This window comes from Mesoplodon mirus (assembly GCF_964341445.2).
Source record: "Mesoplodon mirus genome assembly, chromosome: 4".
Classification (NCBI taxonomy): domain Eukaryota; kingdom Metazoa; phylum Chordata; class Mammalia; order Artiodactyla; family Ziphiidae; genus Mesoplodon; species Mesoplodon mirus.
In genome coordinates, this window is record NC_138979.1 from 138,768,945 (window position 1) to 138,794,219 (window position 25,275).

The 25,275-nt window shown below is 37.7% G+C and overlaps 1 protein-coding gene across 2 annotated transcripts in view; it reads left to right on the forward strand.

Annotated features, from left to right (window-relative positions):
• The first annotated feature begins 417 nt into the window (after positions 1 to 417).
• ATL1 (atlastin GTPase 1) overlaps positions 418 to 25,275 on the forward strand; it is a 64,032-nt gene continuing 39,174 nt past the window's right edge. The window contains exon 1 of one of the 2 annotated variants that reach the window (XM_082618634.1): positions 418 to 2,022. In XM_082618634.1, coding sequence (XP_082474760.1) covers positions 1,989 to 2,022 — 34 coding nt within the window. In that variant the 5' untranslated portion in view covers positions 418 to 1,988. The remainder of the gene's footprint in view (positions 2,023 to 25,275) is intronic. The other variant, XM_082618633.1, reaches the window with a different exon arrangement.

The following is a 25,275-nucleotide window of genomic DNA, read 5'->3' on the forward strand; positions in this document are numbered from 1 at the left end:
GCAATTTGAGCATTAGAAAGAATAATGATGGTAAATGATACAGTGAAGTTTTTTTAGATTTTATGAATCCATGAAGTGGATAGTGGTACTCAACAAAGGTGGCAGAGGAAATGCCAACTACTAAATGTAGAATGTAAACGAAATGATATAATTATTTTAAAATCACTAATATAAAGTCACTTCAGGCAAGGATGTCAATGGATGCTAAAAACCATTGGATGAAAAGTTCTTGGCCAAGACATTCACACAGTCTCAAGTATTATCTCACAGATTACTTATTAATTACAACAGAAAAAGGGTTTTTTAAAAATAAGTTTCTTTTTCAATTAGGAATAGATACTGAATTACATATATAACATTTTGGGGGTGGAATCTACTGTACTCTTTTTTAATGGGATTCACCTGAAAGGGATTATCAGGCTAGAATGTGAGCTGAGAATTATAGTAAAGAAATACAAGAAAAGCAGAACACGCTTCTTTTTATTCAATGAATTTGTTTTGTAGGTATGGGGTGAGATAATTTCTATCTTCCTATGTTGTCTCATTAGTGTTTAGGGAATGCAACTCTGTTGAACACAGTCCCCTTTAAAACCATAATGTAAACTTTGTTTACAGTGTTCTGAGGTCATAGAACCATTAACTGAAATATGAAATGCATAAGATTTGGCAGTGGTGAGTGAGAGAGTTTGGTTTTTGACATATTGATTTTGAAGTGTCAGTAGGAAAACAAACTGAAGATGACCTCAGGCAGTTATAAATTCAGCTCTGGAATGACGATTATCTCTCCTCAAGGGAGCTTAAGACTAGAAGAGTAGATTTGGGAATCAACAGCATGGATGGAGGTCCTGTCTGAAGCCATCATAGTAAACTACAGTGAGGGGACACAGAGTGAAGAGTTGCTTATGATGAGGAGTAAACAGAGACCAAGGATCTGGTAATTAAGAAGCTAGCAGTAATCTCCTAGGCAGAACTGATCTGTGTAGAGTATGGGCAACAACCACATGCAGGTGAAAACTGTGTGAGGAGGTTAGGAATGGGATGATGGTATCTTGAGGGTTAGGTGGCATGAAGGGACAGTGTTTCTAGGACACTGAAAATTAAGTTTATAGGGGAAGAGGAAGAAACCAGTGAAAAGGGAGAGATTGAGAATATTTTTTTTAATATTTACTGCCTTTTGCTTTCAAAATTATCTGCAACCTTTGTTACTGCCAAGGCTCTTCCATTCTATGTAGTATGACTTTACTTAGAATATTTGTCAGTATAACGCCAGATGATATCTCTGCGAATCTAGTGGGAAATTTTGCCCACTAGAATGGAGTTAGTTACAGATTATGGTGAATCTCCAGCTTTCATTTATCTTGATCTTAATCTAAATTTGCTATCCTAATTTTAAAAGACAGGCCTGTTCAGTATACAGGTACAAAAATGCATGATACCCTCTTTATTAATGTGACCTTGCTTTTAAGTTAGGGGGAAATGGTACCTGGTAGATAAACGCAGATTTTAAAAATTTCTTTGGCTATATAAATGTTGCCAGCATGTTTCTACTAATATGTAACTGGTCTAGGAAACAGGTATTTGAACATACAGAATCGTGCAGTATATTGGTTTGTGTTATTTCTGACTGTATAATGCTGTTAAATTCTTTGAGAGTGTGTAAGGGGGTGCTATTTATTTGTATGTTTTTTCCATCGAAAATGTTGCAGTACATTGTCTGTCACTGTCTTCAGGCTCTGGGGGTGGGCTGAGGTAGGGAGGGTGTGACGCTGGTATTTGTGTGAACTTGGGCTTGTGATGCTGAGCTTGGTTCATCCCTCTCTCCTCCCTTCTCCTCCCCACTCCTTCCCACCAGCGCCACAGCAACATCCTCAGAGTCTGAGTGAACTGCGCCCAGCACGGGCACAGAGCCTCCCACCGCCAGCAACCTGCGGCCGGGAGAAGAGCGAGCGCCTTGACAGCGCCCCACCGCCACCAGTTCCCGGACCACCATGGCCAAGAACCGCAAGGACAGAAACAGTTGGGGTGAGTAGCCTATGGTGACTTCTGCAGCCCGCACGGGGACGGGCCCTCCGCCTTCTGCTTCTGGAGACGAGGAGGGCCAAGGGCTGCTCGGCGCCAGCATCCAGGGTTGGGAGATGGCCACCGCCGAGCGGCTCCCTGTCGGGCAGGAGGAACGGTGGCCGAGCGGGACCCGTGGAACCGGCATCTGGCTGTGGGGCGAAGGGGCGAAGGCTGCAGCCAAGCGCAGGCCGGAGACTCCCGCTTCTCCCCACCCTCCCCACCCCACCCCAGTCCTCCTCCTCCCAGCATTTGGACAGCACCCACCCGGTCGCCTCTGGGGGACTCGCTGGTTCCGCTTTAGCGAAAGGAGGTGGGCAGGAAGGGCGAGGGTGGTGGGCAGGGGTCGGTGGTTACAGGAGAGGGGCGGAGATCGCCCACCCCTTCCCCACGAGCTGCGAGCTCCCCGGCCTTGCAGGGCTCGGACTCCTGGCTGGCGGGCAGGCTGGTAGGCAGCGTTGGAACAATGAGGCGGAGCGCGCCGGGCCCAGGTCTGACCTTTGCCAACCCGAGCGACGCCTGAGAAGGGGTGCCGCTTGGGAATCCCCTAAGGCTGCGGTACTCATTTTCATCTGGGGGTTGGGTGGGGAATTTGGGAAGAAGGGGAGCAAAGTTGTGGTTTCCAGCCTTCCGCCCCACCCCGACCTGGTACCCCATTCAGGCCAGCCCTAAGGGTGGCATTGTTCTCAGATTTTACCTTTTGGAGATGCAGGGCTCATGATTCAGCATCAGGCCGAGGGGAGGGGGAAGGAGAGGCTAGGCCCAGTGGGTTCACGCCGCGAGTGGGAGGGCGGTGCTCACGCAGGCGGAGAAGAGAGGGCGCAGTGATGCAGGAGAAATCGCAGCCCCGCCCGCTCTGCTGCTCCAGACTGGGTGCGGACGGACGGTTAGTGTGGGCAGGTTGGGCGTCTTTTTCCTCTTTGGGCTCCCGATTTCTTGCAGCCACAGTGAACCCACTGCCATCTTAGGGCATTTTATTATCTGCACCAGAGCAGATCTCAGACCAGTGTGGCTTAGTGGGCAGAGAAGTAGTTTGTTCATTAGCTTTGAATTGTTATTTGGAAAGTTTACAGGCACTAGGAGTTCAGGGCTCCTTGATTGACTCTCTTCCGTGTCTCAGTGAGATCTCTTCTATAACTGTCCATCAGATTGAGAGGTATAAATTTTAATTAGTTGTTTTGGTCATCTTTTATGAAAATTGATTATCTTTTATCAAAAGATCATATTTTTCCTTGCCTCTTATTGGTCACAGGACCAGCTTAACTCCCAAGTAGGCAAAGTCTACATTTGAGAGATTATCCAAGGTTTACGGTAGATGTGGGGAGTTGGAGCAGGGAGGTCTGTCTTTAGTTGTCTGAGTTCAAGAGAAATCGTTTCCATTTTCTGATATCACCAAATCCCAATTTTAGTAGGCATGACTACTGCAATAACACCGTTTTGTTTGCTTGCTTCTTTTGGAATATGGGTAAACTTTTTCAGAGTGTCCCCTTTCCATCCTTTCCCTTGGCCTCCAGAATAGGAGTTTCTTGAACAGTCACAGTTAAGGTGTGTATGTTCAAGTCAATTTTGGTCTTAATCTCTGTGCGCTATTGACTCAACCCTGTTAAGAGACAGGCATGTGAAAATTTATTCTGATGATTAAAATTTTTCTCCTTCACAAAGCTTTGGATCATTATTTTTCAGTATTGCCTTTGGTTACAAATTTCTTATGTAGTGGAGGTTTTTTCTTTCTTGAGAATGTGGTTCTCAAATGGGATTTGCATAAAAATCACACTGGGAACTTATTAGAAATGCAGATTCCCACATCTTCCAGCCAGAGCTTTTGCATCAATACATCTGAAATAAGGTCTAGGAATCTGCCTTTTATTAGCATTTTAGGTGATTGGAAGCAGATCATCTTTGGATGTTACCTTTAGAAACGCTGTCTTATTTACATTTGATAGAAACGTATTCTAGGCAGTTTACCCAGAAGTCATGAAAAGAGTTTTGAGTCAAGTGATGAATTAAGAAAAGAAATACCACAGTTACTTTGTGTTCACTGGAAATTTCACAGAAAAGAAATAGTGGAATTGTGGGGTCTTATCTTGATGCTCTATGGAAATGCTTTACTACTCAGATTTTTCATTACTGTAAGTGTATATGACATAAATGACTTAGAAAATGTAGCATATGGAGTAGGACATAGTAGAACTTTTTGGCAAAGATGTTAGCCATGTCTGTCTTGATTCCATTTTATTACCAGCATCTAGTACAATGCCTAACATGTAATAGCAATTTAATAATAACAATAATAACTAACATCACTGAGCTAATATCATATGAAGTAGGTATTATAATCCTCATTTTACATATTAAAAGGTAAATAATAGAGCTAGGACTCCAACTCTGGCAGTTTGACTTGATTCTTTTGCCATCACCAGTATTTTGTTGAATGGATAATACTTTCCACATTGTTTAGAACAATAGTTTTCAAGACACATTCATCTGCATTATTGCATTTGATCTTTAGCCTCCTAAGTTGTTAAGACATATTCCCTGTTTGCAGATGAAAAAACTGAGCCTCAGGTAGGTTAAATAACTTGGTGAAAGTCACATAGTATTTAGTAAGTTAAAGGACTGAGATTAGAACCTAGAGGTGTCTTCTAATTTATTTTCTATAACATAATGCTATGGAATGTTTTTATGTTTAATGGGGTATGGTGTGAGGTTAATAGAGAAAACAGGCCCTCATAGAAGGCAGAGGTCTTTGATAAGAAAAAAACTCAGGTGATAACTTAGAAAGGAAAACAGTAAACTGACCTTATCATCTAGCTAAATACATATTTTTCAGACGAGTTAGAAATCAAAGGGCAGAGGGGAAAGCCAACTATCCAGAATTGGAAAATATAGGATTTCCAAGAAAAGTGCAAGAGAGATACTTGCAAAATTTGTAAAGGGGACCTAAAGTTCAGATAAGGGCCCTATAGGACCAATAACAGGTATTATTTTTATCTGAGTGGTCAGAGAGCTGTTAGGTCCTACAGGGGCCATGGAAGCTAGAAAACAGAAAAGCATCTCTGCTGACACCCAGAATTGGATGGTGTTTGAGGATCATACCCATACATACAACTGGGAAGCAAATCTGTGCTTCCAAAACTGAGAATCCCACCACCTGTACCTGAATCTACACTGAGCTAGAAGTTTGAATAAATTTAAGCATTTAAAAGTCAATTCTTAAAAGGTAGACATTATTATCCTTATTTTAATATATAAGGAATCTGACACTCAGAGAGTATAACTTCCCAGAGGTTTGATAATTTATGTTATAGACCTAGGATTTAAATTTAGGGTTGTTTGTTTACCTGGTCCATGTGATGAGGACAAGGAATTAAAATAGAATCCAATAGGTGCCACAACAAGCCTGTCTAGGCTTAAGCTGGTATGAGAAATCAATGCTCTATAAACTTGATCGCTTTGGACTAGAAAAGAAGGCAAAGAATATGCTAGTATGGAAGACAAAGGAGACAGATGAATATCAGAAACAGTAGCCCAGAAAGCAGTCTTTCAATGTTAGGCTTGGAGTTTAAGTACTCCCAGAAACAAAACAGAAGTGTACCTGTTTTTATTTATTTGTTTTTGTTAATCACAGTTGCTTAAAAACTTGGGATGCCACCTGGAAATTTGAGTTTTCTGCAATGTAACAGAAACTGTTGGGGCAATATTGCTTTAGAAGAAGAATATTTGCACTAAAGTGTCAGCTTTTCCTGCCCCTTTAAAAAAAACTCTTAGCTTCACAGTAAGTGTAGGAAATGTCTATTTGTTGAAAAGGCATTTGTTGAAAATTAATTTTTAGGTTTCTGTTTTTGTTTTTTGAGGAAAGGTTAAAAACAATCTTGATTAGAGTAATCTCCTGATCTTTCTTTTCCAATTGACTGTATTCTGTTTTCCTTGGAATGAGACCCTTTGTCCCTTTGCACTTGCCTCATTTTCTATATATCTGTTCTTCCTGAAACAAAATAAAATTTCTATTGGGTCATACATGTACTTCCCCTACAGACTCTTCCCTCCACATTATTCTAATTTAATTTGCCTTCCCTACATATTTTTTCATATATATTTTTCATATATATATATTTTATACTTTATATCTGTTTACCTTGTCTTGATGGCTCTTGGGTTATATCTTTCCTCCATTTCAAACTCTGTAGCCTTTATTATCTTTAGAAACCAGTGACTAGACTGTAAGTGTAACCTGTGATCATCAGGGAAATGATTTACTGTGAGAAACTTTAGTCATAAAAAATAGTTGCATATTTTTAAATTTGGAGGCTCTATTACATAAAAATTATTCTATAAAAATGTCTATATATACAAAAAAATAAAATATAGATGTTCAGTTTTAAAAAGTATAATAATGAGCACCTGTATCCCCGCTCCCCAGCTGAAAAAATAGAACTTTATCAATATTTTGACACTGCTTGTGTGCCCCTCCTTTATGGCAACATCTCGTTATAAATACTTTCATAAATTTGGTGTTTCTTATTTCCTGATCATTTTATATATATATATATTATATATATATGTATGTGTGTATATATGTAACATATATCACTAAATTATATATTATTTAGTTTTACATTTTTAAGAACCTAAAATAAATGAAATCTAGCGTATACATTTTTCCACAAAGTATTTTGTTTACTTATAATACCCACACTTGGTATTATAATAGATGTGAAATCATATCTCACTATGGTTTAAATCTGTGTTTTACTGATTACCAATGAGGTGTGAGTATATTTTCATACATTTATTAACCATTACTATTTCCTACTCCGCCTATTTGCCCTTTGCTGATCTTTTGTCAGGTTATTTGTCCTTTGCTACTTTGTGATGTGACTTTGCTCTCTTGATGGTATATTTTAGTAAGCAGAAATTTTATATTTAAAAATAGTTAATTTAATATTTTTCTTTACGGTTTGTGCTCTTTGTATTTTAAGAAATTTTCCTCTACCTCAAAGTTATAAAATTTTCTCCTATAATATTTGGTTTTCAAATTTTGCATGTCTCTTTTTTTTTCATTTTTTTAAAATTGCGGTAAAATACACATAACATAAAATTTACCATCTTAACCATTTTTAAGTGTGCAGCTCAGTAGTGCTAAGTACATCATGCTGTTGTACAACCACCACTGCCATCCATCTCCAGAATTTTTTTCATCTTGCAAAGCATCTGTACCCACTAAACACTAACTCCCCATTCCCTCCTCCCCCAGCCCCTGGCAGCCATCCTTCTGCTTTCTGCCTCTGTGATATTGACTACTGTAAGTATCTCATATAAGTGGAATCAAGTATTTGTCTTTATGACTGGCTTATTTCACTTAGCATAGCATCCTTAAGTTTCATCCATGTTGTAGCATATGTCAGAATTTTCTTCCTTTTTAAAACTGAGTAACATTTCATTGACTGTATATACCACATTTTGCTTATCCATCCATCAATAAACACTTACGTTGCTTCCACATTTTGGCATCTGTAAATAACGCTATTATGAACATGGCTGTTCAAATACATCTCTTTGAGACCTGCTTTCAATTCTTTGGGTATATACCTAGAAGTAGAACTGCTGAATCATATAGTAGTTATAGTTTTATTTTTTTGAGGAACTGTCATACTGTATTCCACAGTGGCTGTACCATTTTACTTTCCCATTAATAGTGCACAAGGGTTGTAATTCCTCTACATCCTCACCAGTACTTGTTCTTTTCTGTTTTTTTGAATAGTAGTCATCCTGCTGGGTGTGAGGTGGTATCTCATTGTAGTTTTTATTTGCATTTCATTTCCTAATTTCTCTTGTTTATTTCTTCTTTGATTCATTGGATGGTTATGAGTGTGCTGTTTAATTTCCACAGATTTGTGAATTTTCCAGTTTTACTTCTGTTACTCATCTCTAACTTCATTCCACTGTGGGTTAGAGAAGATATTTTTTATGTGATATCTATCTTTTAAAAATCCACTGAGACTTAATTTTTGGTCTAGCATATGATCTTGTGGTCTAGCATATGATCTATCCTAGAGAATGTCCTATATATACTTGAGAAGCATGAGTATTCTGTTGTTGGGTAGAATGTTCTATATAAGTCTGTTAGACCTAGTTGATTTACCGTGTTGTTCAGATTCTCTATTTCCTTGCCTATCTTCTGTTTGATTGTTCTATCCATTATGACTGTGGGGTATTGAAGTCTCCAACTTAACACTTCACATATTTTGATGGCCTGTTATTAAATGTATAAATGTTTATAATTGTTATATCTTCTTGATGCATTGAACCTTTATTAATATATAATGCCCCTTTTTGTTTCAACTTTTTGAGTTAAAGTCTATTTCGTCCGCATATTAATATAACCACTCCTGTTCTCCTTTGCTTGCCATTAGAATTGGAATATCTTTTTTTTTTTTTTTTTTTTTTTTTGCGGTATGTGGGCCTCTCACTGTTGTGGCCTCTCCCGTTGCAGAGCGCAGGCTCCGGACGCGCAGGCTCAACGGCCATGGCTCACGGGCCCAGCTGTTCCGCAGCATGTGGGATCTTCCCAGACCAGGGAACGAACCTGTGTCCCCTGCATCGGCAGGCGGACTCTCAACCACTGCACCACCAGGGAAGCCCTGGAATATCTTTTACCATGCTTTCACTTTCAACCTATTTGTGTCTTTGGATCCAAAGTGAATCTCTTGTAGACAACATGTAGCTGGATCATATTTTTTTTTATTCATTATACCAGTCTCTGTCTTTTGATTGGAGAGCTTAATCCATTTACATTAATGTAACTTACTGATAAGGAGGGATTTACTTCTGTCATTTTGCTATTTATTTTCTATATGCCTTATAGCTTTTTTTGTTCTTTATTCTTGGCTTTTGGCTTTCAAGTTCTTTGGCAAGCCCAGTTGGGATTTTTTAAATTAAAATTGCATCCAATTTGTAGATTAGTTTGATAGAATCAAGATTTTTACTATATTAAATATTCCTATCCATGTACATGGCATATTCCTTCATTTATTTAGCTTTTGTTTCTTGATGTCTTGCAGTAGTTTAAAAACTCTCCTTGAATGGCCTGCTTATCATTTGTTAGTTTTGCTCTTATGTTCCTTACACTTTTTGTTGTTATGATTTTTTCCCCTATTACAATCATCCCTCAGTATCTGTGGGGGATTCGTTCCAGGACCTTCTGCAGATGCCAGAACCCACAGATGCTCAAGTCCTATAGTCTGCCCTTCGTATTTGTGGGTTCTGCTTAGGCAGAGTCAGCCAACCACGAATTGTAAACATAGTGTATGATTCACAGTTGGTTGAATCTACTGATGCAGAACCTGCCAGTATGGAGGGCCAACTGTGTATTTATTGAAAAAAATTCACGTGTAAGTGGACCTGTGCAATTCAAACCTGTGTTGTTCAAGTATCAACTGTGTGTGTGTATATATATATATATATATATATATATATATTTGGCTATTAATAGTATATAAAATGCAATCAGCTTTTACATATTTATCTTATATCTAGGAACCTTATTAAACTCTCTTATTAATTCAGCTAAATTGCCTTTTGATTTTTTAGGGTTTTCTACATAAAGAAACCTATCATCTGCAGTAGTTATTGCTTTGTTCATTCCTTTTAATCTTTGTCTTTTATGTCTTTTTCCTGTCTTAATCAGATTAAGAATGTTCTCCTTTATTCCTAAGTAATATATTTTTAAAAATCATCATAGCATATTGAATTATAATGACTTTTTCTGTAATTATTGAAATAATCATATGGCTTTTATTCTTTAATTTTTTAATGTGTGTAATTATATTAAAAGATCTTCTTTGTCGAAGTGATCTTGCATTCCTGGAATAAACCCAGGTTAGACATACTGTATTACCTTTTTACATACATTGCTGGATTTGCTAATCTTTTAAAGATATTTCCAAGCATGTTTACAACTAATTTTCTTTTTTTATACTTTCTTTTTCTGACTTTGGTATCAAGGTTATATTAACTTTATAAAATGAGGGGGGGGAAATTTTTTTTCTTTTCTTTTTGATTCTCTATAAGTGTTTATATGAGATTAGAATGATCCAGTGTGGGAAAACTAGTCTATTAAACCATCTGGACCTCCTGTCTTCTTTTAGTAAGATTTTGAACTATTGACTCAACTTCTGTATTGGTTATAGAACAATTAAAGCTTTCTATTCTTCTTGAGTCAGATTTAGTAATTTATATTTTTCTTGGAATTGGTCCATTTTGTCAACTTGGCATGAGATTGTTCTTAATTTTCTATTATTTTCTCTGCTGAATTTTATCTGTATCTTCCTTATTATATCTTTTATTGTTAATCTCTCCTTTTTCTCTTTTATATTACCTAATTTCTGTGCATCTCTATCATTTCCTTCTTGTACTTTCTTTGGTTTCATTCTATATTCTCTTTTTAACTTAAAAAAAAGTTGGATACTGAGCTCATTTATTTCGAGCTTGCCTTCCTTTTCTAATATATGCATTTAGGGCTATAGGTTTTCTCTAAATATCAGTTTTGCTGTATCCTATATGTGTTGATATGCAGTAGATTCAGTCTCAATCAGTTTGAAGTATTTTAAATGTCCACAATGATTTCTTTCTTTACCTGTGAATATACAGAAAGTATGGATTTCTAAATTATATTTTTGTTGATATTGATTTCATACTTAATTTTATTCTAGTCAGAGAATATGTTGTACAGTAGCACCATTTTCTATGCTGATAGACATGTTCTGTATCTATACTGTCCAATATGTTAACCTCTAGCTATGTGTCTTTTGGGCATTTGAAGTATGGCCAGTGAGAATGAGGACCAAACACTTAATTTTATTTAATTTTAATTAATTTGAACAGCCACATGTGGCTAGTGGCTGCAATATTGGGCAGTTCAGGTTCATAGAATACCTGGTGTGAACTTTGTTGAAACTTGTTTTATGTCCTACTACGTGTTTAATTTTTATACATATTCCATGTAGGTTTGAAAAGCACTTTTTGTTTACTAATTTTTTTTTTTTTTTTTTTTCCGGTACGCGGGCCTCTCACTGCCATGGCTTCTCCCGTTGCGGAGCACAGGCTCCGGACGCACAGGCTCAGCGGCCATGGCTCACGGGCCCAGCCGCTCTGCGGCATATGGGATCCTCCCTGACCGGGGCACGAACCCGCGTCCCCTGCATCGGCAGGCAGACTCTCAACCACTGCGCCACCAGGGAGGCCCTTGTTTACTAATTTTTGATGCAGTGTGCTATATATGTTCATTAGCTCAAGCTTATTAAATGTATTGTTCATATCTTTCAAACTCTAACTGATTTCTGGACTGCTTGATCTACCAGATACTGATATCTGATAGATACTTTAAAATTCTGCGAGATGTTTTAAAACATGACAGTGGGTTTGCCAATTTTCCCTTAATATTCCCTTAAGCTTTGTTTATGGACATTGAGCTAAGTTGTTAGGTGCACACAAATGTGGACTTGTTACATCTTCCTGATGAACTGAGCCTTTTATTTTTATGTAGTGAACCTCTTTCTCCTGAGTATTGCTTTTTGCCCCAAAGTCTATTTTGTCTGATACTAATATAGATGCTTCATATGTCATTTGCTGTTTTAGTCTGTGGGCCTACTGAGCAGGAGTGGCTGGAGTAGGAGACTGACTGATGTTCACAAAATGAGTCAGTCACCTTGTCCATCTGATTTTTGAGAGCTTCCTCTACAGTAAATGCCCCTTGGTAAGCATTCACATGGGACCACATATTCTTACACTCTCTTCCCACTCCAAAGGTCTAGGCACATACTTCTTGAAAGTACCTTCAAAATGTTGGCTACTGTCTCTGAATTGTTGCAGTTCTGTTCCTTTTGGCATGTGCTGCAAGCCTCATAGGTGCTCACATATCTGCTCACATATCTGTCCACTCTGTTAGAAGGAAGTAAAGGTTTCATCTTCACTCTTGCCTCCAAATGTCATGAGTGCCTTTCATGGGCAAAATCTAAACCAGAACCCTGCTAAGAAGGGATTGTAAGAATTGTAGTACTGTAGTTTCCACACTTCCAGTCTCTGCAATGTAAAGAAGAGCTTAGAGAGACTTCCCTGGTGGCACAGTGGTTACGAATCCGCCTGCCAATGCAGGGGACACAGATTTGACCCCTGGTCCAGGAAGATGCCACATGCCACGGAGCAACTAAGCCCATATACCATAGCTACTGAGCCTGCACTCTAGAGCCCACAAGCCACAACTACTGAGCCCACGCGCAGCAACTACTGAAGCCTGCGCGCTCTAGGGCCTGTGCTCCGCAACAGGAGAAACCACTGAAATGAGAAGCCTGCACACCAAAACAAAGAGTAGCCCCCCTCCACCACAACCAGAGAAAGCCCGCACACAGCAACAAAGACCCAATGCAGCCAAAATAAATAAATAAAGATAAAATAATAATTTAAAAAAAGAGAGACGGTGGCTAAATTTTAAAAAAAAAGCAAAAAAAACGGAAGAGCTGAGAATGGTGGAGATAGACCTGAGCATGACACAGACAATATTCAGCAGAAAGGGTAGCCACCCATTTTCAAAACAGCTGACTCAGAGATGATTAAAGGATGAGACAGTTCCTTAGAAAACAAAAAGTATAACTGCATGAGGATTTGTTTTCCTTAATGGGGATTACACTTCCCATCTGCTTTTTTTTCTTAAAATATGTGAACATATTTTCTCATGATTAGGTATTTTTCTATAACATGCTTTCAAATGGCTCCATATTTTGCATAGTATAGCTGTGACATAATTTATTTACAGTACCCTAGAGTTAGGGATTTAGATTGTTTCCAATTTTTTGTTATATAAATAATGCTGTAATGAACCTTTATGTAGATAAATACATATGCACAATCCTGATAGTTTCCTTAGGATAAATTCCTAGAACTTGAATTGTTTCATTAAAGGGTATGTATATTTTTTTAGTGTTTTTTAATGTTTCCAACTCTGCGTGTATATATTTTTTAACCTTTGCAAGTTATAAAACTAAAACTTTTATCTCCTTTTAATTAGCATTATTTCTTTAATTACTGAGAAGACCTAACTTTTCCCCATGTCTATTAACCATTAGTATTTCTTCTTTTTATCAGTTACTTATCTTTCTATTGAAGTCTTTTCATGTATATACTTGAACATATGAAATATATGTGTATGTATATTTTATATATATATACATACAGTGCCCTAATCATGATGACATTGTTCTTCTAAAGGCATCATTTAACCATTTATGGAATGCTTTTGGATTCAGTATAAATAAACAGCCTGCCAAATGATTTACTTGTTTCTTCCAAGGTTCTGAAGTTGCAGGACCTGCATTATTCCTTTTAACCCTCTTCCTCAAGGGTGTTAACAGCAGAACAATCTGAGAGTCTGCATGGTAGTGTTTTGTGGTCTGTGATGTGTAATCATCTCATTGTAACTTCTATCTCTACTCTTGCTGAAACATTCTTAAAATTCGTTTTATGAGTTAATCTTTTGTTTTTGTTTCCTCAACTCTATTTGTCCCTTCCTGTATACACTCCCTTTTACTGTGTTTTTGGAAGTCATTCTCAGGTGCTCATTCAAATGTTTTCTCTGTCATTCTTCAAATTCTGCTGTTAGAAAGAGACATAATAGTTTAAGAAGAAATAATATTTCCTTTTAATTTCAGTTACCAAGAGACCGTTTCCTAGGTGCTATGTCTTTTTCTCTATAAAGGCTTCAACATACTCAGAGTTAGTCATCTTGTGAGGTTTAATTTTTGCTGGAGACATGAAGTATAGATTTTATTTTTACAGAGTTTACAATTAAAATTAGAAATACACACCCACAGCATTTCCAGTATATAAAAATGATTATTCTCCATCTATAAGTTTTTGAAGATTCACTTTCAACATATCTTAATTCGGTAGCTGAGTGGCCAGCTTCCAGTGACTTAAAACACCACATAGAATGGAAAAGTCCCTAAAATCTCTTTACTGAATATAAGATTTAGTATTTAAAAAGGCAAAACAAGGGCTTCCCTGGTGGCGCAGTGGTTGAGAGTCCGCCTGCCGATGCAGGGGACACGGGTTCGTGCCTCGGTCTGGGAGGATCCCACGTGCCGCGGAGCAGCTGGGCCCGTGAGCCATGGCCGCTGAGCCTGCGCGTCCGGAGCCTGTGCTCTGCAACGGGAGAAGCCACAGCAGTGAGAGGCCTGCCTACCCCCACCAAAAAAAAAAAAAAAAGGCAAAACGATATATATATTTTTGGTTCTCTCCTTGTAAGCTATACATTTGTATTATCCATAGTAAAATGCTAATTCCCATCTGATTTGCTTCTGACCTGTTTCCTGCTTTTTAAACATTTACATAGTGTTCCAGGAATTGAAACTAAGTTTAGTTTAAGCAAATATATATTTAAGAAGGTAGAAATCTGGTGCTAAAGAGATTTGGCATGCATTCCAATGGACTTTTGGATTCTTTTAGAGCAAGAATAGTATTTTTTGCTTAGATAAAATATAGTTATGAATAATGAATCGAGCTCACAATATTTGTTCTTGATTATCCTGTATATTCTAATACTTTTCAGTTATTTTCTATTAAATTCATATAAATATTTATTGAGTGCCTACTGTGTAAGCTTCTGTTACAAGTTTTTAAGAAATGGAAACGTGAGTAAGACAATCTCTGCTCTCCAGATATTTTCAGTCTGTGTTTTCAATTTTGACGTTTTTTACAGAAACTGAAGTTTTTCTAAATAGTTTTTTAACAGCTTTATTGAGATATAATTCATATACCATACAATTCACCCACTTAAAGGTGTATAATTCAATGGCTTTTAGTGTATTCAGGGCTGTGCACTCATCACCACAATTGTGGAACATTTCATTAGCCCCCAAAAGAAAATTTATACCTCTTAGTCATCACCCCCTAATCCCCTTCTACTCCCCAGTCCTAGGCAACCACTGATTCACTTTCTGTCTCTATAGATTTGCCTATTCTGGACATTTTATATAAATGGAATCATACAGTATGTGGTCCTTTGTGACTGGCCTCTTTCATTTAACATTGTGTTTTCAAGGTTCATCCATGTTTTAACATGTATTGGTTCTGCATTTTTTTTTTTTTTTCTTTTCTGGTACGCGGGCCTCTCACTGTTGTGGCCTCTCCCGTTGCGGAGCACAGGCTCCGGATGCGCAGGCTCAGCGGCCATGGCTCACGGGCCCAGCCGCTCCGCAGCATGTGGGATCTTCCCAGACCAGGGCATGAACCCGTGTCCCCTGCATTGGCAGGCAGACTCTCAACCACTGCGCCACCAGGGAAGCCCGGTTCTGCATTTTTTATTGCTGAATAATATTTCGTTGTATGGGTATACCACATTTATTGATCCATTTATCAGTTGATAGATGTCTGGGTTTATCTTATCTAAGTAGTTTTATATGTAAATATTGATTACCATAAATATATGTATAGATTGATGGTAGCAATAGGTTTTGGATAGGAAAACTTTCTTAACTTTAGATGAAATACAAACTAATGATTATATATTTATGAATATCCACAGATTAATTTGATTCCATTTTTCATTCTATTAATAACAAAATATTTCTGTATTTTTAAAAGTTTCCTTACCAAAAAGGAATATTTAATACAGTAATTGGCTTACATTGTCATGAGACTTTTTCCTGTAAACTATCTCATTGTTTTAAAGTCACAACTCAGATATTTGTTTTATTTATGTAAGTATGTTTACAGCATACTTACATCACACTTAATATATAATCTCCTTCCTCTTCATTTAGCCTGTTGGTAGCTCTTCAAAGACCTTGAACATCTAAACTAAAAGTTCAAAGTTATGTGTCTCATCCACACCTACCATATAAAGGTAGAGTTGGACAGGATAATCATATACAAACATCTACTGATGCCTCTTCTCTTTCCCTCACCCTCAATATCCACTCTGTCCAAAATCCTTTCAGATTTGGCCTGTCTTGCTTTGCATGATCCAGCCCTTCATAATCTTCCCAACCTGCTCCATCCATACCATACTCCTTGCTGTTCCTCAAATGCCAAAGACACCCTCCTACACACTTTTTTCCCCAGTGATACTATACTATACAATACATACTGTTTTATACCTTGTATTATTTTTTCATAATATATATCAGCAGTTATTTCAAATGAGCTTCCTTATTCTTTGTAACTACCTTGTATTTCATAGGTGAATGAACCATAGCTTATTAATCAGTCCCTTGTTGATGGTCATTAACACTGCTTCTGGTTTTTTGCATGTGTATGAGTCTGTCTGCAGGATGAATTCTTTGAAATAGCATTGCTGGGTCAAGGAGTATGTATATTTGTATTTTTGATAATTATTTGCCAAATTGCTGCCTGAAGGTGCTGAATCCATTTAAATTCTGCAACGTCTGAGGTTACAGATTCACATTCCAACTAATGAAAGGAATTATCTTTGATCTTTGTAAATCTGATATATAAAAAATGTATCAATATATTTTTTCGTTTTTTATTTGCATGAGAATGAAGATCTTTTCCTATGTGTGGAACCATTTGATAATGTGGTTTTTGTCAGTTGCTTGTTTGTATCCTCTGTCCGCTTTTCCTGTTTGTTTCACATTTGGATCTAAGATTTATTTGGAATTGATTTTTATTTATGGTGAGAGCTAGGGATGAAGGTTCATATTTTTTTCCCTATATGAATATCCAAGTTAATTAGCATCCTTTATTGAAGATCATCCTTTCTTCATTTATTGCAGTTGCACATTGTTGTAAGTCAGATGCTTGTGTCTATGTGGGTCTGTTTCTGAAATCTCTAGTCTTCTCTATTCGTCTACTTGTCTATCCTTGTGACAATATCACCCTGCCTTAATTATTGTAGATTTAAAATATCTATTGGTGTCTGTTAGTGTAAATCCCTCAACTTTGTTCTTCTTTAAGGTGGTCTTTGTGTTCTTGGATCTTAGCCTTTCCATATGAGCTAGTTAATCTTCATAAAAAGAATTTGTACAAGAAAGAAATAAACTTGTTAATCAACTAGAAATATCGCTGAGAATTTGATTGGTATTATAACCAAATTAAGAATCCAGGAGAACATTGACATTTATAACAGAAAGCCTTCTAATCTGAGAACATGTATCAATATATACTTCTCTCAATAATGTTTTGTATATTTCTGTACAAGTCTTAAATACCTGTCATTAGATTTCAGTGGTACATTGGAGCCAGCTCATACTAGCTCACGAGAGATGATCAGGTGCATCTTTACCCAGCAGCACACTCCGTGAGTCACACCGTTAGATTGAAAGGGGTCATAGTGGTAGTATTTATATCACAGAAATTGGCAAGTGCTACAAATCAGGACTTTTCCACACCCACCTACCTCTAAGAGCTGGTTGTTAAATATCTACCAGCACATCATTTAAATTTATTATTAGATGTATCAGGTTTTATAATGACATGTGACTGGGGTTTTTATTGTTAAAAAAATCAAGGTATAATATACATACAGTAAAATTTCCATCCATATATTTTCCTTAATTGTTAGTTCAAGTCTTTTTCCCATTTTTAATTGGGTAATTTATTTCATTATTATTGAGCTTTGAGAGTTCTTTATGAATTCCTTATATAAGTTCTTTATTAGATATGTGATATGCAAGTATTTTCTCCAAGTCTATGGCTTGTCCTTTCATTTTCTTAACAATATTTTTTGAAGAGCAGACATTCTTTTTTGGGGGTGTGTGTGAATATTTTTTTAGCTGACATACTTATCAAAAATTTTCATGACAAGGTCCTATGGTATAGAACAGAGAACTATATTCAATATCCTGTGATAAACCATAATAGAAAAGAATATTTTTTAAAAAAATGGATATATATGTATAACTGAATCACTTTGCTGTACAGCAGAAATCAACACAAAACTGTAAATCAAGTATATATATATATTTCTTTTAATAGATCTTTTTGGAGTATAATTGCTTCACAATACCATGTTAGTCTCTGGTGCACAACAAAGCGAATCAGCCATATGCATACACGTGTCCCCATATACCCTCCCTCTTGAGCCTCCCTCCCACCCTCCCTATCCTACCCCTCTAGGTCATCGCAAAGCACCGAGCTGATCTCCCTATGCTATGTTGCTGCTTTCCACCAGCCAACTATTTTATATCCGGTAGTGTATATATGTCGATGCTACTCTCACTTCGCTCCAGCTTCACCCTCCCACCCCATGTCATCAAGTCCATTCTCTAGGCCTACGTCTTTATTCCTGCCCTTCAAATAGGTTCATCAGTACCCTTTTTTTTTTTTTTGGATTCCATATATATGCGTTAGCATACAGTATTTGTTTTTCTCTTTCTAACTTCACTCTGTATGACAGACTCTGAGTCCATCCACCTCACTACAAATAACTCAATTTCATTTCCTTTTATGGCTGAGTAATATTCCATTGTATATATGTGCCACATCTTCTTTATCCATTCATCTGTCGATGGACATTTAGGTAGGTTCCATGTCCTGGCTATTGTAAATAGTGCTGCAGTGAACATTTTGGTGCATGTCTCTTTTTGAATTATGGTTTTCTCAGGGTATATGCCCAGTAGTGGGATTGCTGGGTCATATGGTAGTTCTATTTTTAGTTTTTTGAGGAACCTCCATACTGCTTTCCCTAGTGGCTGTATCAATTTACATTCTCACCAACAATGTAGGAGGGTTCCCTTTTCACCACACCCTTTCCAGCATTTATTGTTTCTAGCTTTTTTCATAAAGGTCATTCTGACCAGCGTGAGGTAAAACCTCATCGTACTTTTGATTTGCATTTCTCTAATAATTAGTGCTGATGAGCATATTTTCATGTGCCTCTTGGCCATCTGTATGTATTCCTTGGTGAAATGTCTATTTAGGTCTTCGGCCCCTTTTGTTTTTTGCGGTACGCGGGCCTCTCACTGCTGTGGCCTCTCCCGTTGCGGAGCACAGGCTCCGGACGCACAGGCTCAGCGGCCATGGCTCACGGGCCCAGCCACTCTGCGGCATGCGGGATCCTCCCAGATCGGGGCACGAACCTGTGTCCCCTGCATCGGCAGACGGACTCTCAACCACTGTGCCACCAGGGAAGCCCCCGCCCATTTTTTAACTGGATTGTTTCTTTTTTTGATATTGAGCTCCATGAGCTGTTTGTATATTTTAGAGATGAATCCTTTGTCTGTTGTTTCATTTGAAAATATTTTCTCCCATTCTGAGGCTTGTCTTTTTGTCTTGTTTATGGTTTCCTTTGCTGTGCAGAAGCTTTTAAGTTTAATTAAGTCCCATTTGTTTATTTTTGTTTTTATTTCTGTTACTCTAGGATGCGGGTCAAAAAAGATCTTGCTGTGGTTTATGTCAAAGAGTGTTTTTCCTATGTTTTCCTCTAAAAGTTTTATAGTGTCTGGTCTTACATTTAAGTCATTAATCCATTTGGAGTTTATTTTTGTGTATGGTGTTAGGGAGTGTTCTAATTTCATTCTTTTACATGTAGCTGTCCAGTTTTCCCAGCACCACTTGTTGAAGTGGCTGTCTTTTCTCCATTGTTTGTTCTTGCCTCCTTTGTCATAAATTAGGTGCCCATATGTACGTGGGTTTCTCTCTGGGCTTTCTATCCTGTTCCATTGATCTATATTTCTGTTTTTGTGCCAGTACCATACTGTCTTTATTACTGCAGCTTTGTGTTATAGTTTGAAGTCAGGGAGCCTGATTCCTCTAACTCCGTTTTTCTTTCTCAAGATTGCTTTGGCTGTTCGGGGTCTTTTGTGTTTCCATACGACTTGTAAGATGTTTTGTTCTAATTCTGTGAAGAATGCCATTGGTAGTTTGATAGGGATTGCATTGAATCTGTAGATTGCTTTGGGCAGTATAGTCATTTTCACAATATTGATTCTTCCAATCCAAAAACGTGGTATATTTCTCCATCTGTTTATGTCATCTTTGATTTCTTTCATCAGTGTTTTATAGTTTTCTGAGTACAGGTCTTTCACCTCCTTAGGCAGGTTTATTTCTAGGTATATTATTATTTTTGTTGCAATGGTAAATGGGAGTGTTTCCTTGATTTCTCTTTCAGATTTTTCATCATTAGTGTATAGGAATGCAAGAGATTTCTGTGCATTAATTTTGTATCCTACTACTTTACCAAATTCATTGATTAGCTCTAGTAGTTTTTTTGTAGCATCTTTAGGATTCTCTATGTATAGTATCATGTCATCTGCAAACAGTGACAGCTTTACTCCTTCTTTTCCAATTTGTATTCCATTTATTTCTTTTTCTTCTCTGATTGCTGTGGCTAGGACTTCCAAAACTATGTTGAATAAGAGTGGCAAGAGTGGACATCCTTGTGTTGTTCCTGATCCTAGTGGCAATGCTTTCAGTTTTTCAATATTGAGTATGATGCTTGCTGTTGGTTTGTCATGTATGGCCTTTATTATGTTGAGGTAGGTTCACTCAGTGACCATTTTCTGGAGAGTTTTTATCATAAATTGGTGTTGAATTTTGTCAAAACCTTTTTCTGCATCTATTGAGATGATCATATGGTTTTTATTCCTTAATTTGTTAACATGGTGTATCACGTTGGTTGATTTGCATATATTGAAGATTCCTTGCATCCTTGGGATAAATCCCACTTGATCATGGTGTATGATCCTTTTAACGTGCTGTTGGACTCTGTTTGCTAGTATTCCTTTCAGGATTTTTGCATCTATGTTCACCAGTGATATTGGTCTATAACTTTCTTTTTTTGTGATATCTTTTTCTGGTTTTGGTATCAGGGTGATAGTGGCTTCGTAGAATGAATTTGGGAGTCCATCTGCTATATTTTGGAAGAGTTTGAGAAGGATTGGTGTTAGCTCTCCTCTAAATGTTTGGTGGAATTCGCCTGTGAAGCCATCTGGTCCTGGACTTTCGTGTGTTGGAACATTTTTAATTACAGCAATTTCGTTACTTGTGATAGGTCTGTTTATATTTCCTAATTCTTCCTGGTTCAGTCTTGGAATATTGTACCTTTCTAAGAATTTGTCCATTTATCCATGGTTGTCCATTTTATTGGCATATAGTTGTTTGTAGTAGTCTCTTATAATCCTTTGTATTTCTGCAGTGTCAGTTGTGATTTCTCCTTTTTCATTTCTGATTTTATTGATTTGTGTCCTGTCTCATTTTTTCTTGATGAGTCTGATTAAGGGTTTATCAATTTTGTTTATCTTCTCAAAGAACCAACTTTTAGTTCTATTGATCTTTGCTATTGTTTTCTTCGTTTCTATTTCATTTATTTCTGCTCTGATTTATTATTTCTATCCTTCTACTAACTTCGGGGTTTTTTTTTCTTCTTTCTCTAGTTGTTTTAAGTGTAGGGTTAGATTGTTTATTTGAGATTTTTCTTGTTTTTTGAGGTGAGATTGAATTGCTATAAACTTCCCTCTTAGAACTGCTTTTGCTGCAATCCATAGGTTTTGGGTCATCGTGTTTTCGTTGTCATTTGTTTCTATGTATTTTTTTTACTTCTTCTTTGATTTCTCCAGTGATCTCTTGGTTATTTAGTAGTGCACTGTTTAGCCTCCATGTATTTGTGTTTTTTTCCTGTAATTGATTTCCAATCTCACAGTGTTGTGGTCAGGAAAGGTGTTTGATATGATTTCAATTTTCTTAAATTTCCCAAGGCTTGATTTGTGATCCAAGATGTGATCTACCTTGGAGAATGTTCTGTGTGCACTTGAGAAGAAAGTATATTCTGCCACTTTTTGGAGGAATGTTCTATAAATATCAATTAGATCTATCTGGTCTGTTGTGTCATTTAAAGCTTGTGTTTCCTTATTTATTTTCTGTATGGATGATCTGTCCATTAGTGTAAGTGGGGTGTTAAAGTCCCCTACTATTATTGTGTTACTGTCGATTTCTCCTTTCATGATTGTTAGCATTTGCCTTATGTGTTGAAGAGCTCCTGTGTTGGGTGCATAAATATTTACAATTGTTATATCTTCTTCTTGGATTGATCCTTTGATTATTATGTAGTGTCCCTCCTTATCTCTTATAACAGTCTTTATTTTAAAGTCTATTTTATATGGTATGAGTATTGCTACTCCAGCTTTCTTTTGATTTCCATTTGCATGGAATATCTTTTTCCATCCCTTCACTTTCAGTCTGTATGTGTCCCTAGTCTGAAGTGGGTCTCTTGTAGACAGCATATATATATATGTCTTGTTTTTGTATCCATTCAACCAATCTATGTCTTCTGGTTGGGGCATTTAATCCATTTACATTCAAGGTTATTATTGATATGTATGTTCCTATTACCATTTTCTTAATTGTTTTGGGTTTGCTTTTGTGTGTCTTTTTCTCCTCTTGTGTTTCCCGCTTAGAGAAGTTTCTTTAGCATTTGTTGTGAAGCTGGTTTGGTGGTGCTGAATTCTCTTAGCTTTTGTTTGTCTGAAGAGCTTTTGACTTCTCCATCGAATCTGAATGAGATACTTGCTGAGTAGAGTAATCTTGGTTGTAGGTTTTTCTCTTTCATCACTTTAAGTATATCCTGCCACTCCCTTCTGGCCTACAGAGTTTCCACTGAAAAATCAGCTGATAACCTTATGGGGGTTCCTTTGTATGTTATTTTTTGTTTTTCCCTGCTGCTTTTAATATTTTTTCTTTGAATTTAATTTTTGTTAGTTTGATTAATATGTGTCGTGGTGTGTTTTTCCTTGGGCTTATCCTGTATGGGACTCTCTGTGCTTCCTGGACTTGGGTGACTGTTTCCTTTCCCATGTTAGGGAAGTTTTCCACTATAATCTCTTCAAATATTTTCTCGAACCCTTTCTTTTTCTCTTCTTCTTCTGGGACCCTTATAATTCGAATGTTGGTGCGTTTAGTGTTGTCCCAGAGATCTCTGAGATTGTTTTCAATTCTTTTCATTCTTTTTTCTTTATTTTGCTCCTTGGCAATTATTTCCACCATTTTGTCTTTCATCTCACTTATTCGTTCTTCTGCCTCTGTTATTCTGTTATTGATTCCTTCTAGTGTATTTTTCATTTCAGTTATTGTGTTGTTCATCTCTCGTTGTTTGTTCTTTAGTCCTTCTAGATCTTTGTTAAATATTTCTTGTATTTTCTCAATCCATGCTTCCATTCTATTTCCGAGATTCTGGATCATCTTTACTACCATTACTCTGAATTCTTTTTCAGGTAGATTGCCTATTTCCTCTTCATTTATTTGGTCTTGTAGGTTTTTTCCTTCATCTGTGATGTATTTTTTTGCCATCTCATATATTTTTTTGTTTTTACTGAGTGGGATTGTGTTCCTGTTTACTTGTTGTTTGGCCTGAGGCTTGCCACACTGGAGTTTGTAGGCTATTGGGTAGAGCTGGGTCTCGATGCTGAGATGAGGAACTCTGTGAGACCTCACTCTGATGAATATTCCCTGGGGTCTGAGGTTCTCTGTTAGTCCAGTCGTTCAGACTCCGAGCTCCCACCACAGGAGCTTCTGCCCGCAAGCCCGTGGGGTGGCAAAAAAGGCCCTGGGGGCTGTGGGAGGTGCAACTTAGGCTCAAGGAACAGAAGGGGCCCAGGCATACCCCCCACCCCTCTTCTCAGAGGGCAGGGGACCTCACGTGGGAGCCCAGCAGGCTTTCTGGGCTAAGTGGGCGGGGCAAATGCCCTCCTCTCCTCTCCAGCTCCTCCAATCTTGGGTCTGGGAGGCCCCCTCCTGCCTGCCTCTCCTGATCCCCCAGCCTCCTTCCTATGCCCCCAAGGACCCATGCAGCCTGGAGGGGACTTGGTGGGCGGGGGATCGGCCTGGGAGCTCAGCAGGCTCCTGGGGCCCAAGTGAGCAGGACCATCACCCTCCACTCCTCTCCTACTCCCCCCAGAGGGCCCCTCCAGCCTGCCTCTCTTGATCCTCCTGGCCTCTTTCCTATGCCCAAGGACACACCAGACCTGGAGGGGGCTTTGGAGGGCAGGGGATCCGCCTGGGAGCTCAGCAGGCTCCCAGGACCTGAGTGGGCAGGGCAGTCGCCCTCTGCAAAGAGCAGATGTTCTTAATTGAAGAAGCCCAGTTTATAATTTTTTCTTTTATGGGTGTTATGGTCTGGATATTTGTATCTCCCCAAAATTCTTATGTCGAAATCCTGAAGCCTAATGTAATGGTATTAGGAAGTAGGACATTTGGGAGGTGATTAGGAAATGAGGGTGGAGCCTCATGAATAGGATTAATGCTCTTATGAAAGAGACTCCCATAGAACTCCCTAGTCTCTGCCACCATGTGAGGATACAATGAGAAGTCTGCAACTTGGAAAAAGCTCCTTTCCTGACCATGCTGGCACCCTAATCTCAAAACTTCCAGCGTTTAGAACTGTGAAAAATAAAGTTCTGCTCTTTATAAGCTACCCAGTCTGTGGTAGTTTGTTATAGCAGCCTGAAGAGACTAAAACAATGGGTCATGCTTTTGGCATCATATGTAAGAAATCATTGCCTAATCCAAGGTCATAAAGCTTTTCTTTTATGTTTTCTTCCAAAAATTTAATATTTTTGGATTTATCTTTAGATTTATGATCCATTTTGAGTTAATATTTTATATGGGTGTGATATATTGAAATTTACTTTTTTGCATTTAGATATCCAGTTGTTCTAGCACTATTTGTTATGAAGACTATTCTTTCTCCATTGAGTTGCCTTAACATCTTTGTCACAAATCAATTGAACATCCTACAGAAATGAAAATATATGTCCACACAAAAACTTGTTCATTAAGTTTATAACAGCATTATTTATTTTAGCCAAAAAGTGGAAACAACCTAAATGCCCATCAACTAATGAATGGATAAACAAAGTGTAGTATATCCAAACAATGTAATATTATTTGGCCACAAAAAATGAAGTACTGATACATACTACAACATGGATAAACCTTGAAAACATTATGCTAAGTAAAAGAAAAGTCACAAAAAATCACATATTATATGATCCCATTTATATGAAATATCCAGATAGGCAAATCTTTGATAGACTAATGGTTGCCTAGGGCTGGAGGTGAGTAAGGGAGAATGGGGATGACTGCTAAAGGGTGTGGGTATTTTGGGGGGTGACCACAGTGTTATAAAATTAATCAGGGTGATGGTTTGCACAACTATGAATATATTAAAAACCATCAAATGGATTTTTTTAAATTTATTTATTTATTTTTGGC